Source organism: Primulina eburnea, chromosome 2 (genome assembly GCF_022965805.1).
Source record: "Primulina eburnea isolate SZY01 chromosome 2, ASM2296580v1, whole genome shotgun sequence".
NCBI lineage: Eukaryota > Viridiplantae > Streptophyta > Magnoliopsida > Lamiales > Gesneriaceae > Primulina > Primulina eburnea.
Window position 1 is genome coordinate 4,553,087 of NC_133102.1, and position 15,085 is coordinate 4,568,171.

Below are 15,085 nucleotides of genomic sequence, written 5' to 3' on the forward strand. Positions count from 1 at the left end.
ATGGAAAGTTGGAAGCGAATGACATAAACAACGAAACATTTTGGAATGAGGGCAATGCTACATTAACAATCACAGATGATTGTAGCCAGAAGGATATTGGTGTTGGTTCTGCTGTAGCAAAGCCTTTTCAGACTTCTGTAAAAGCTGTGATGGTCATGAAAGAAATGCCATCAAGGTACTTTTACCTGATTGTCACAAATTTGATGTTGGATGAGATAGAGGTTTGTGTGTGTGTGTGTGTCTGTATTATGCACTTAACTAGTTTATTTTAGTCTCCACCGGTAACTCCAAGAGATTCATCTTCTGGTGCTGAATTTGACGTTGGGAATAAAAGACCAAGAATTGTGTGTGAGTTTCATGCCAAAGGGTGGTGCATTAGAGGAAAATCCTGTAAGTTCCTTCACATAAACGAAGGCTTAGATGCTGCAGGACAGAAAAGTGAGTTTTTGGACTTTAAAAGTAATATATATTTATTTTGGTATTTTATATATTGAATATTGTCATGAAAATATGTTGCATTTGATTTTCACCAGGCTATGGTTTTTTGGCTGTGACAGCTTCTTCCAGTGTGCATATGCTACCACCACAAAGTAGAGATAACCCCGTCAACTGTCAGATTGAGAAATCTGTTGTCCATAAACATGATATGTTGGATGGTGCTCTTGAACAGGCTGGTAATATACTTGTTGGACAAAACTCATTCTCGGATGATTTCAGCCGCTATACTTCCCCTCCGGTCAAATGCCATTCAGTTGATATATATAGGGCACTCCATGGAAATTTCTCTGGTGTATTATGCGACACTTGTAACAAGTCAAGATTTTTTCCTTCTGGAACCGAGAAAACTGTCAGCAAGAAAAATGACCTCGTGCCTGATTCTCCACTTTATAAAAAAATTGAATTAAAGAATATAGTTGTCTTTCTTCTCTTTTTTAATTATAATAATAATGTTTGGGACCTTTGTATTTCCGGGGTAAGCAAGAATGTCTTCACACGATGAGTTATTTGAACTACTCTCATCCTAAATTTTCTATCAGGTTTTGCCACTAGTCGAGCAGATATTTTCTAGTTATGGTTGTATATCATTAATCTTCACGATCTAAGCTACTGTTGTAGCTTCTATCCAATGATCATTACTTGTTTTTCTAACTCCTCAAGGGTCACAAAATGACGATCTTGATGTAGTTGTAAGTTGAACAGAAGCTTGTGTGTTGTAGTTGTATACACGTCAAAAACCGACTCATTTGAGATACATAAGACAATCATTCAAATGCATTGAAGTGACTGGTTCGGAATATGAGGTTTACGCAATACCAAAATATGGTCAGCGACTATAATCATTTGACACATTACGCTGGAGAAAAATACAAGTCATTTGTTTTGATTGTAACACATTTATCGATTAACCAGCCATAAAATATATTTCCCATTATTTATTCATGTAATATAATAGTTCAAACAAATCAAAAGATTACTTAAATAATATTGGAAAATAAAATAATAATAATTTTTAGTTTTTTAAAAATGAAAATGCTTCTCAATAAAAGCAAACTTTCAACATCTCCTTACTTCCATTCTCTATTTTATCATTACTTTCTATCACTTCAATTCTTTGTTTTAACTCCCCAATATTTTAACATTTCCAAGAATACCTTTACTTTTTTACATATGATACGTGACATTGTTATACCTATCGAACTTATTCTTGAAGCATATAACTCCAAGACATACAACTACACAATATTTCTATTTTGAGTTGTCCGGATAAATCCCACAATTAGATTTGTACCTAATCATAAACTATATAACAATTTTAAAAAATGAAAATGGTTCTCAATAACTGAGCCGATGGGTCAAAATTTCCTTAAATGTGTACGATAAAGAAAATAACAAATCCAATAAGAAACCAACACGATTTATAGAGACACCCTAGGGCAGGTACTTAGTCTTCATCCTTATCCGCACCAACTTCCTCTACTTCCACTTCTCTTTTCAATCGTCCACTCCAGAATCCTCAAGTTCAAGTTTAACTTCTCCATTCATTTATGTACTGGAAAAAGAAATTCACGACTTGGATATATCAAAATCAAATTTTTTTATTATTTATTTTGAATACTTTCGGAGATATTTCAGCAACAAATCGATCTTTCTATATAGCAAACAGCTAACTCCATAGTCACTGAGAAGAGCAGAGAAAGATGGTGTTACTCGATCACCTCTGGGACGACGTCGTAGCCGGGCCTCAGCCCGAACGTGGCCTGAAACATCTCAAGAAAGTCTTCACCACTAAGCCCTTGAACACCAAAGGTAATCCCGGCCCGTAGCCGACTTTCTTTCTGTGTTTTGTATCCATGCAGTGCACGGTATGGATGTGACGTGCTGCTGTTGATTTTTTTGGTGATTATTCAGATGGTGGAGGAGAAGGCAGCAGCAAGTATGCAAGATCTATGTCGATGCCAGCCAGCCCTGTGACGCCGGTGACACCAGGAACGCCGACTGCTCCGTCCCCGACGGCGGCGCGAAGGGATAACGTGTGGAGGAGTGTCTTCCACCCCGGAAGCAATCTTGCCACCAAGACTGTCGGCGCTGATTACTTTGACAGGCCGCAGCCCAACTCCCCTACTGTCTACGACTGGTAACTGAGTGAAATTCGAGCTCCTACTCCATTTTCAAAATAAAGGAGATTCTAAAAAAAATCCAAATCATAACTAATATTAATATTTAAATGAATAGAAATTTATCCATAATTCGATGATCTGATCTAATCATATCATATCATGCATGAAATAATTGTTTCAGGCTTTACAGTGGTGACTCAAAGAACAAATATCGTTAAATTACTCGAGCAGGCAAGAATCAAGATGGATGGTCATGTCGTACATACTGTCTGTGTGTGTGTGTGTGTGGAATTTCATCTCACTTCGGTTTTGTCATGTAATTATAATAATGGGTTGCTATCCTCTTGTCAAGTGTAATGTGGACGGTCCAGATCAACCGGTTTGCCTTATTGTATGATTCTATCAAGTCCAAGTGGGAATATCTCGCTTTCAATTCCTCATTATGCATATCCATTCAATTATTAAATACTTAGTTTTCCTTGTTTGAAAATTTTAGTGTATTACTATATGATATTTATTAAATAAGATTTATTGAGATAATTTGAATTTTAAGATAAATTAGTGAAAAAATCAGTAAAAGACATAGCAAAAAAAAAAAAAAACTTTGGTTTAATATTGAAATACGCTAGTATAAGTTGTTCAAGTTTAACAATATAGTATCATCTGCTCGATCAAGTTTGTTTATGAATAGCATGATTTCGTGGGGATTAATGTTTTGGTTAAATGAATTAATCTACATCTTATTAATTGTTTTAGACTAAAGGGGTTCCGATCTATACTTCACTATAAAACATGCATGATTATATAGAAATGACTTTCCACAAACTTACCCACTAATAATAATTAGTGGGTAAGATCCAAGAGAGGTATTTTTGTCTCTCAAAGAAAGTACGTTCTTGATTTGTTGGGGAAACGGGCCTATTCGATTGTAAGTAAACCAGCAGAAAACCACATAGAACCAAATGTGAAGTTTTTAGCCTGTGAATCTCGAAGAAATAATTGACAAAGAAAGGTACCAACGCTTAGTTGGGAGGTGCGGTGAGTATTGGTAAGTCAATTCATGTACTCACCTAATGGAGAAAGAATCATGTGTGAAAATAGGGAACATATCCAAGTTGAAGTGTTTACTGATGTAGATCGGGCAAGGATTGTGACAGAGAGAAAATCAACTTCGGGATATTGTAAGTTTGTTGGGGGAAATCTTGTAACTTGGGAGTAGTAAAAAAAATGGTGGCTAGAAGTAGCGCTGAACGGAGTTTAGAGCAGTCGTAAATGGTATTTGTGAATTTTTATGGATCAAACAGTTCTTCGAAGAGCTATTCCGTTGCCCATGAAGTAATTTTGTGATAACAAAGCCGCAATTGAAAATTGCACACAACCAGGTCCTCCGTGATAAAACTAAGCATGTTTGAAGTCTACAAACATTTTATCAAGGAAAAAATAAAAAATGGACTCATCATCATGCCATATATTCACACATCTTAACAAGTAGCAGATATTCTTACAAAAGATCTACCAAAGAAGCAGTTTGATAAGTTGGCAAGCAAGCTGGCCACGAACGACATCTTCCTACAAGCTTGAGGGAGAGTGTTGAAAATCACGATGAAATCAAGTCAAATCACATTCCAGATTTATAGGAGATGATATTTGTAATTATAGGGATTGCATGGTTGTATAATTACATTGCCTATTTATGTTTTTCTTCCTTATGCATAGGCTGTGTTATATCTATAAAGAGTCTGTAATTTTCTCTTTTATAAACAATAAAAAGTATTATTCCTGCATTTTCTACAGAATCAACAACCTATTCTAGAGAATGCATGAGATGGAACGTGCTAGAAGCAAATGTATGAGAACACAAGAGTGCAACTCATGCACGTATATTCCACCATGAAGTTTGACCAAATGCATATACTGGTTTCACTAAGAGAAGCAAGTTACTTCCCACTTAAATCCGACAACATTGAGCATAAATGATTGGCATGTCCTTGGGAATTTGATCGTGAAAAACTGGATAATTTACAAATCCAAGAATAAGTTAGCATCTTAATACATGAGGCATTCAGTCTACCTCAGACAGATAGACGATGGTGCATCTCTTCTCTGTGTCTATCAATTAAAAACTTGAGGAAATACTCCATAATGGTGCAAGAACCGCAGAGATAATAAAAACAAGGACGAAACAACTTTGACAAAGTATAATGGAACATAAGAAAAATACAACAGACCAACATAACAGCAAACAGGAAAATTTGCTCATTTCTCACACTCTACCACAGAAGTTCAGAAAGTTCCGAAATGACCATAAAAGTGAGAGCGCAAGAAGATTGGGTGGCACACCGCAATCTGATCTCATCATTACTCTCACAAGAGTAGAGAACCAATATGTGACATCATGTGTCCAGCAGGTCCAACAATATTGAAAAGCAATTTCCTTTAACATACTTACAGTATCAATTAATATGCCTTGAGACTTATCTAGCCAGTCTACTGGTAGAAGAATATTAATAAGAAAGAACTTATGAATTGGAATCTCGGTTAAAAAAATAGGAAAAAGAATCATGTCAAATGCGAGGAGCCTAGGGTCTACCACATGATGACCAATGAACATTTACATTTTACGATGCCCAATAAAATTTTGTCAATCATAAGATCTCCGACTTATCTTTGCTCAATAGGAAAGTAGAAAGCATACAAAATTTTCAGATTACAGCATAAATAGCAGCCAATTGGGCGAGCTTTAAGAGGATATAACAAAATCACGGGTGAACGTTTGAATTTTTTTTGAAAAAGTTCAGCATGTTGACTACATCACATATCAGCACACATTCTTCTTAGCACGATTGTGCATAGTAGCTGTGAATTAAATCTCTGTGATTAAATGTAAATGACCTTGAGAAATTGCGGTAATCTGACAACAATACATGCATGTCTGTATGGGCATCCGTGTGTGCTCTAGCACCTCAGGGCCATGACAAAAAGTGCTCTGACTATGCAATATTGTCCAAGAAAACATTGACGTACTTTTTACTCAAACAATCAAGAGTTTCAAAGGATTAATATAGTTCAAATATCAGAACAAATTGTCAATTAAATATTTCAAACTATTTAATTGGTTTACAATTATCATTTTTCTCTCGTGTAATATATCCCTGCAATGACAGAAGCTGTAGACTGAATTAAAGAATTAAATGGTAGAACTTGCCTTCCTGCTGAAATACGCCTTAAAATGAATATCATGGCGAAACGCCAAAAGAATAGCAAATGCAATCTGAAACTTCTCATTTGCGAAAGAGGACTCATAATTCTTACCCAGAAGTTTCCCCATTATGCATTATTTCCTCTCTGGAACTGAAACAATACAGATAAAAGTAGCTAAGCAGATGTAACCAATTAATCTTTTGCCACAAAATGAATACAGAGAAAATCTAAAGCAGTCAGGGAAAGCATAAATGGAATCTAAATATTTAATTATTAATTGCTTGCAAGCATACGTACATACGATGAATGACTGACTATTCCCATGCATGAACTCTTAGACATGACAAGTGTTCATGTTCATGTTCATGTTCATGTTTGAAAAGACCAGATAACGAAAGTTGCAGTTCTTTTTCCACATTTTAGAGGACGTTTCACTTTGGTCACACGCCTCTCGCTAGCATCATTTATTTTCCAATGTAAAGCATAAGGCTAACTATTGACCTATTTTGAAAAAAAAAAAATCGGACAAAAGGTGATACCAATTTGTCCTGACACAAGTTTGAAATATCAAATGATTTTTTTCACTTTTGGATAAATATTTGACGCTGCTATGATTCATATAAAGCAAAGTTCAGAACACCTTAAAGCAAGGGACTAAAGTTAACAATTCTACATGTGCTAGTATTTTTTTTTTTCCTTTTTTCGACTTTTATTTCCAAGAACATGGGTTTTTGCTAATAATATGTGGCAATATAATTATAATCCGTTTGTTTCGAATTCTCATCTCCTCCAAAACCTTCAAGTTGAGTCTACATGAGCAGGAATTTTCATTATTATCATGTATGGTATGGTAGCCTATTTAACTCAACAATCGAAATTTAACGTTTACAAGAACAAAACACACAGTGAGTTCATTGACCATAATTTCCTCAATTTTTACAACCATTTTATGTTTTAATAAATTTGAGGTGCCACATTTGTCCTGTATCAAGTACTAGATCCTAAAATGATTATAGAGCTAAGGTAATAAGTTTAATTCTAGTTGATTATGAAGCAATTGAGTGGGTATAAGGGTTATTTTGTTAGCGTGAGTAGTAATCGCTCTTCCGTACTTTGTGACTGCCAAGGTTGTAAATGGCGGGAGGCGGTGGCGGCCTCGGCAGCCTAGGCGGTGCCCAGGCGGTCGAATTTTTTAAAGTAATTTTTTATACATAATCATGCAATATAATCACAAATAGTCATTATTTTTTATGTAAAATGTGCAATTAAATAATGTTTAAGCACAAAGAAGCTTCATACAATATAATATCATCTAAATAATATACAATTAATAAATATTTATCATCATATTAATGCTATTATGCTAAAAAAGTAATATAATCACTATTACCAAAACACTAAATTTAAATTTCAAACTTTCAATCAATTATTCATTAGAACAAGTAGTAGACTAAACATAACTAATCTTCCAAATCATCTACATATGCACCATCTATTACATCCACGATCCTATCATCATCGGACTCAAAACCAACATCTTCTTCTTCTTCTCCTCCTCCGATGTATCTAAATCTTCGTCAAGTTCTCTAATGGGGATGTCTTTGCACTAAGTTTTTAAAATTGTGGACTAGGTTTTTAAAATTATTGACTACAACTTAAAAATCTTGATTGTCCGACTACTCGCCGCCTCGACCCGCCTCCCCAACGCCGTATACCTTGGGTTGCCTAAAACACCGGTCTCATGCATGCGGTCCGATCGAGGGCCGCCTACCGCCTAGACCGCCATTTAGAACACTGGTGACTGCATAATGTGGTGCTTGTGTTGCAGGTTATTTGGGCAAATAACCTGGTACGAAAAAAACTTTCTAAAAAAATGACATACGTACGTTAAAATAACATTATAAAATGAGTTGCATTACGTGTTTTTGTCAAATGAAGGTCATATTTTAAAAACAGATTTTGTGATGGCCTATATTTGCAAATGGGTGTTGCCTCACCTTTTAAATATTTAAATTATACAATTGCTATTAAGTCATAGCGTTTAATATGGTAGTTACAACTCAGTCTAAATTTAAGGTTGCAAAATCTAGTCACATTTTATATTTCATTGCAAATGGGCGTTGCCTTACCTTCTAAATATTTAATTCATACAATTGCTATCAAGTTGATAATTATTAGTTTTGGATCTTTATGTTATGTTTTTGCAATGTTTTTCCGACATTATTGTGTATTAGGCACAATTAATGCTTAATAATGTTAAGATCAAATTTCTATGCAACTTGTCACCGGTATCCCGTCAATGAGATCCTATCGCGAGGGTATCATCACTAGTCCAAATATGTGGCGTCTATGCTTGACCCCAAATAGATAAAAAAAAATTTGAGATAATGGTTGCCATTGAATCTACCCAGTGGATAAATGACCTCAGGTTAGGTTGAACTAAACCTGGTTTTCCTACCTTGTCGAAGATGAGTAAGACATTTACTTAGTCATATGAAATCTTTCTGCATATTGACTCGGTTGACGTTTTCCTCTTTCATACCCAACACTTCATATTCTCTTGTTAACTTTGCATTAGCAGCTATTGAAATCTATCATGACACTTGCATGGAAATCTAATATCTTAATGTTGTCGTTCCTATTAGTATATCACTAATTGACATAACGGGGAACATACAATTAATATCACGATAAGTGATACAGGCATAAAAGTCAGCTAACAATTAAATTATGGTTACCATGTTCAAATGCTATGAATGTCTTGATTTTTATGGTCGCTAAATGCTCCAAGTCAATCCGGAAATACAGCCACATATTTGCATTCGATCAATGAACTATGCACTGCACGTGTGTTTCTGTGTCAAAATATTACCATTCTTCTAGATGCCCAAGTTCGTGAACAAATTACTGTAACATGTAATTGTTCTCTTTTTCCCTTGTTACTATAAATGCACTGCACTTATCCTAACTGGGCACGTTTCAGCTTTTGAACAATAAATCCAAGCCCCACTTTACTTTAATTATAAGATAACTTAGTAGAATTCCAGAAAAATATATGATGCAATTATTTTTAGCACTAAAAACGTAAATGAAATCACGAAGTTTCGGCTAAAAGATGAGTCAGAAATTGTTGATTCTTACTGATGTCAATTTATTTTTTCGCACACCACTACACGACAGACAAAGTACTTCTCCATGTAAAGACTGCAAGCTTTCTCTACATCAAAAGATGTTCCTTCACATGATGCTCGAGAGAATATTGGCCACTCATTAAGTTTCACGTTTCAGAATAGGTTTTTGAATTCAGGAGATGGATCAGAACTTGCAGAGTTAGAACTTGTTGAAGAGTCCAGTTCCAGGCAGCAGCAATGGCCTTTTGTCACGCATTGACCGACAAATTCTAATCCATATTAGAAGAAAACTATATCAGTTTCCTAGAGCAATCATAGTGCGATAATAATGTGTGACAAACATGTAAAAAGTATCAATAGCTGTAAAATGTTTGTGGCACACCCTTACCATAAAAAATGCAATGTTTATTCCATTTAACTTTGACATTCTTCTCAAGAATCACAAGTATTATATTACAACCATGAGGCTATAAGCAAATTCCTTTATTTGCAACATTTTTAAAGGCAACATGTAAACAGTTCCCCAAAAGTTGATTTTTTATTTTTAAGAAAGGCACCATATAAATTCCAGACTGCTTCAGGACTTCTAAAATGTTTACTTGTGCTTCAAGAATCTGCCCATAAGTTTCGCGCGAGTCAAAAGTATGAAAGGCTTTAAACATAAAAATAAAATAAACAACCATATAATACCCATGAATGGAAATAAAAATCAATATACTGGCCATTAGGAAATATACAGGAGGAACACAGGATCAGTAATAAACAAACCGGAATCAGAAGGTTCAGCTTTAGGTCGTATAAGATTTGATTCTCCGTGATGTATTGGCTGTGCAGCGATAGATCCGGGAAAATTTGTGACAAATCCACCATTCTGCAAGACAAGTACCATACTCATTTTTGTTTCTACAATCTGACATCAATGATTGCATATATGTAGAACATACTCCAAAAGGCTTCTGAGGAACCATCTCCAGCGGATAGCTGCAGCATAGGATGGCAGAGTCAGGAAGATATCAGCATACTGCTACTGCCGGATGTCAAATAAAAGATTACCTTGACTTCCAGGCAGAAAAACCAAGAACAAGCCAGTGTAAACAGAGATGAAAAAGAAGTATAAAGATCAACTCCAAATAAATCAATAGCATGGTCCTAGTTCATTGACAAAAGAACATAAAAATCCGGGGGCAGGTGTTAAACTAAAAAATGACCTGTACTTGCTAGAAGATGGAAGCATTCGAGCTAATTGATCAACATTGAGAAGCTGTGAATTAAAATCCAGGCCCCTTTCAGGAAACATAAGATGCTCTTGCTCATGTATACTTGCAGCTACCAAGTTCGTTAAAAAGTCCCCTTTCTGTATGTCAAAGTCCAAAAAAGGTGATCCTAAACAGTATGGGTTCAATTCTGGCCTCTGCATTGTTATTGGAAGAGCACTTTGCGGAAAATTCACCATATCTGGCCTTGGCATTGTCATTGGAGGAGTACTTTGGTGAAGATTCTCCATATCTGGACTTGGCAATGCTGTTAAATGGACGGTTTGTGGCTGATTAGGAATTCCTAGCATTCCCATTGCCGCACTGATATTCTGAGACATATCATTCATATCTGGCCTTTCCATTTCCAGAAGAATTTTTTGCGAGCAATTTCCTGCATTCTGAGTAGCCTGGTAATTAACTGGAATGGATTCCTGAAGCACAATCGGGTAAGCATAAAACAATAGATACACTGAATTTTACGAAGTCTATTTGTTAAAACCTTGGATGCACATCCCTCTGTTGTCGAAGGATGCTTTGAAAGTATGTCAGAGTATACATCCCAAAATAAGGACCACCATTCCGCCAGAAATCCTTCCTCTGAATTGATAGCTAAAAAAACCAAGAAAAATTGAAGGTTTAGTAAGTATTCAATGCCATTAACTCAGGAAACAAATCGTGAAATAAGTTACAGCTATACACCTCAATACATTAGTTTTCGAAGCACTATTCGTTGAAAGAATTTTGAAACGGTGATCAGAAATCGAATGGAAGAATCAATTTAAAATAACTCCGAAATATGCCATTAAGCAAATTTTGCTAGAAAATATTAGCAATAGTCCTCATCACTTATTTTGCACAAGTGAAATCCATTATCAGAAACCACATGGCAGCATTCACTGAAAATGACTCGAAATGCATCAGAAAAATTAGCGAGTCCTAATCATTCTCGATAATTTCAATTTTTCCAAGGAAAATATTCTACAATTGAATCTAATCGTTAAGTCATCAACAACAAAAGAAAAATTCATAAAAGTCCACACGTCAATCAAGAAACTTCCCAAAAAAAAGAATCAATAAATGAAGAATGCTGCAGAATGAAATCTTCTCGCACAAATAGAGTAGACATATCATATGTTAATGAAAAACGAAAATTTCTAATGTAGAATTTAAAGAAATAGTAGAATTGGTGGGCCAAAAAAGGTTGTATATACCAACAGGCCTGAGACAGATATTTGCCTCTTCGGCAAAGATATTAGCAGCATCATGCATGTTATTCCTGATCATGTAATCATGAACGTATTTGTCAAGCCTACAAAATCCAAAATTAAACAAGAATAAACATCCACGAGCCCTAAATCCATAAAAAAATATAAATATAAAATATAAATTTTTTTTTTTTTAAAAAAAGAAAAAAGCTCCAGAAAAGCAAGAATTTCTTGAAGACGAAGTAACGAAATTTGAAACATGAACAAAACTCACATCTTCTGAGCATCCCATTCCTCCATGACACAAATCCAAACTTCACAAAAACAACGGCAAAATAAAATAAAAAAAACGAAATGAAAATGAGAAACTCTTGATTCCTGAAAAAGGGAAAAAATGGGAGCAAGAATCGGAACTAAAATAAAAACCTGTTGGATTATTCAGCAGCAATCGAAGCGATGTAGCTCAGAGAGCGAGGAAAAGGTAGTGGGCGAGGGCACGGAGGCGACACTCTGGCGGTGCTTGCGCGAAGGAAGTTGCCATGCAAAATAAAACTGGGGAACCAACTTACACCTCTCCCCACTCATTAATTAAACTTAACCACCCCAACAAAGTACAAATTTTTTACCGTAAAAATCATCCCCCAATTTACACACATAAAAACAATGGCTATGGTTTGAAATTGCTGCTGCTTTATGACTGTGCAAATTGATTTCTGTTGCAAATTTTTTCCTTCTTATTTCTATAAAAATTCAAATAAATAAATTAGGTTCGAGTGTCAGCCATCACACCCCAATAGTTCTTTTGGACGCTCGTAAGTGTGGTAACTGGTATGTATCGATCGAGGCTTAACATCTCGACCCACTTGCACCGACGTGGTGCACCCCCTCACATTTACCAACCAAGGACTATGCATTGCCAAGTGTGTAAAAAAACCAAGTTGTATCTTTGCTAAGAAGGTTCGATCCTGGGTGTGGGGGCAGTGCCCACACCCAAACATAACTCTTGGTAGTTCGGTTGATCCAGACCACCTAGTATTTCACATCTTACCTCATTTGTACCCACACGGTGCATGTCCATCAATTGAAATTTGTTCTCCCTTCATTTCACATCTTCTGTTAACATTGTTACTTGGATATAACTCAATATCAAAAACTATTCTAGAAGATTGTTCATATATATACAACTTTCAGATATTTTATTCAATCAATGTGAGACAATCAACACATTCCCTCGTGCCAGAAATAAACATTTGGAACATGAAATATACAAGTGGCCAACTATGAGCATAACGGGTGGTCCAACTATGAACAATATAACACATAACAGTCGAACTATTGTTTCAATAGAAATTGGGCAAAAATGATACCATAACAGTATAACACATAATAGTCGAATCGAGCAAGCTCCGAGAATTAACGGATCAGAGGTTGTACATGTCGTAGTTTCAATAGAAATTGGGCAAAAAATTGTGTAAGACCGTCTCACGGGTCGTATTTTGTGAGAGAGATATCTTATTTAGGTCATCAATGAAAAAATATTACTATTTATGCTAAGATTATTACTTTTTATTGTGAATATCAGTATGGTCACAAATAAATATTCGTGAGACCGTATTACAAGAGGCCTACTCTAGACATTGGTTATGAAACATGATTTTAATTACCTTCGTATTCTTATTGAAGATTTGATGTCATGTTATTAAGTTTATGATTATTATCGAGAGGATATTCACAATTTCACTTATAAACTTCAATAATAATAATAATATTATTATTAGATTAAAATATTGAAATTGACTTTTAATTTTGAAGAATTTGATGGTGGACTAAAAAAAAGTGTATTACATTTGTTTCTTTTGTATTTTGCCATGGTTTGACCTCTACCAAAGTTGGTGTGACTTTGTTTTGGTGTTTTCCATTGGAATTGAAATTTGAACGAGAAGCTTTTGCGTAGTGTTGGGCTTTTTAACAGAAAAGGTCAATTGTTTTCAACTAAAAATGGAAGATTTCAACCCTAAAAAAATGAATAAAAATGGGAGATTTCAACCACTTGTGTCCGTCAATTCCTGGTTTCTTCATGGCAACGGGACAAAGCAAACAACACAAATTTTATTTTTATTTTTGAAAAATGAACTATTATTTATTTTCTGAAGTTTTTTTTAAATAAAATTGTAAATTTAAGGATTTTATAATAATAATAATAATAATAATAATAATAATAATAATAATAATAATAATAATAATAATAATAATATTCAGGGTTGGGAAAGAATTATGTCAGTGGTACCGAATGAATAAAGATAATGACAATGAAGAAGATGTAATAAATCTGAATTTACAAATATAATTTGATTTTAAGGTGATGTAATATTTGGTAGGTTGGTTGTTGCACTATGTGACAGACAATTTTTTAAAATTCTCTACAAATTTGACACCATTTATATATGTGTAAGCTCTACAATTTGTGTTCATGAATCATGGATAAGTAGGTTTAGGTAAAATCCCTTCCAACACATTGTATTAAAAAAGAAATTATATATTTTTAAAGAGTATCTAAGTTAGCAGAGCATATAAATATTTGATCAATTATCAGAAGTTCGATTCTTCCAACCAAAAATTTCTCGATGTTTCGCGTGACTTGTCTAGAGTAACTTGATTTAGCGTGATTTATAAGCTTCTGCATGAGTTCGGAGTATATCCAATGAACACAAAAAAATAGCGAATATAAGTTCCCATGTCATAAAAAAAAAGCATATGTTTACAATCTATTCAAGAAAAATAAAATAAAATAACATTAAGTTAGTTTGCTTGTTAAAAAGTTTTAGAATACATAAATATGTCAAGAAAACAACTAGTCGGGCATTTGATAATGGTCAAATATTTAACAAATGACCATCTGTGCCACTGTGGGATATATGGGCCTCCCTCAAATAGCATAGAATTGAGCCTCTACCTTTTATGTTGGGCCGTAAATACCATATAATTGGGGCCGAATACTAAAGCCCGCTAATTCAAAAGGATCGAAAACACAGCCCAAAGGCATTGCTTTTCACTGCAATATTTACAAATTATATTACAAGTAGAAATGTAGCAGATACCGATTTTTTACATTAGAGGTTGCAAAAGATTATACATATTTTCTACGCTGATTTTATGGCAAGACATTACACAAACGGAACTTCACATACGAAATTTCTTGAGCAGCCAGAAGCAATTCCTTAGAGGATCTTTTTTTGGTTTACAACCCTTGTCTCAAGTTACTATAATATATTACCGTTTGATGTGAGATATGATAATTACAAGATAAATAAACAGTTGAAATATATATATATATATATATATATATATATATATATATATATGTGTGTGTGTGTTTATATATTTTTTAAAAAGTAAAATACATATAAAAATATTATAGTTGGATGTATCAAGAGAATATACACAAATATTACACATATAAAAACAATGTATTATATTGTAAAGTTATATACATATGATTATAACGAGACTATTCACCATACGATCTTAATCAAGACAAATCAAGGCCAAACCAAGTATCCTATGGAGACCCTGGGCAGCTCTTCTTGAAACTGATTATCCTGCAGAGCATTGTTCTTGCAACACTGAGGCAAACATCCAACGTCAGACGACTTTTCGGCGGAACTTCTCGTGGC

General features: G+C 34.6%; 2 protein-coding genes across 6 annotated transcripts; one reads left to right on the forward strand and one right to left on the reverse strand.

Annotated features, from left to right (window-relative positions):
* The first annotated feature begins 2,044 nt into the window (after positions 1 to 2,044).
* Positions 2,045 to 3,058, forward strand: LOC140821923 (auxin-repressed 12.5 kDa protein-like). Its single transcript, XM_073182608.1, has 3 exons — positions 2,045 to 2,307; positions 2,410 to 2,635; positions 2,800 to 3,058. The coding sequence occupies exons 1-3, from the start codon at positions 2,199 to 2,201 to the stop codon at positions 2,834 to 2,836; spliced, it is 372 nt and encodes a 123-aa protein (XP_073038709.1). The 5' UTR covers positions 2,045 to 2,198; the 3' UTR covers positions 2,837 to 3,058.
* Positions 2,893 to 12,078, reverse strand: LOC140821892 (uncharacterized). Of its 5 annotated transcripts, XM_073182598.1 has the most exons (10): positions 11,838 to 12,078; positions 11,686 to 11,725; positions 11,418 to 11,515; positions 10,706 to 10,815; positions 10,401 to 10,637; positions 10,159 to 10,304; positions 9,895 to 9,931; positions 9,719 to 9,821; positions 8,961 to 9,219; positions 2,893 to 5,969 (listed from the first exon to the last, which is right to left on the reverse strand). In XM_073182598.1, the coding sequence occupies exons 2-9, from the start codon at positions 11,709 to 11,711 to the stop codon at positions 9,104 to 9,106; spliced, it is 873 nt and encodes a 290-aa protein (XP_073038699.1). In that variant the 5' UTR covers positions 11,712 to 11,725; positions 11,838 to 12,078; the 3' UTR covers positions 2,893 to 5,969; positions 8,961 to 9,103. The 5 variants fall into 5 exon arrangements, with proteins under 5 accessions (XP_073038699.1, XP_073038682.1, XP_073038691.1 ...); XM_073182581.1 differs by having other exon boundaries at positions 10,159 to 10,613; XM_073182590.1 differs by having other exon boundaries at positions 10,159 to 10,604; positions 11,838 to 12,077.
* Positions 12,079 to 15,085: the final 3,007 nt, after the last annotated feature.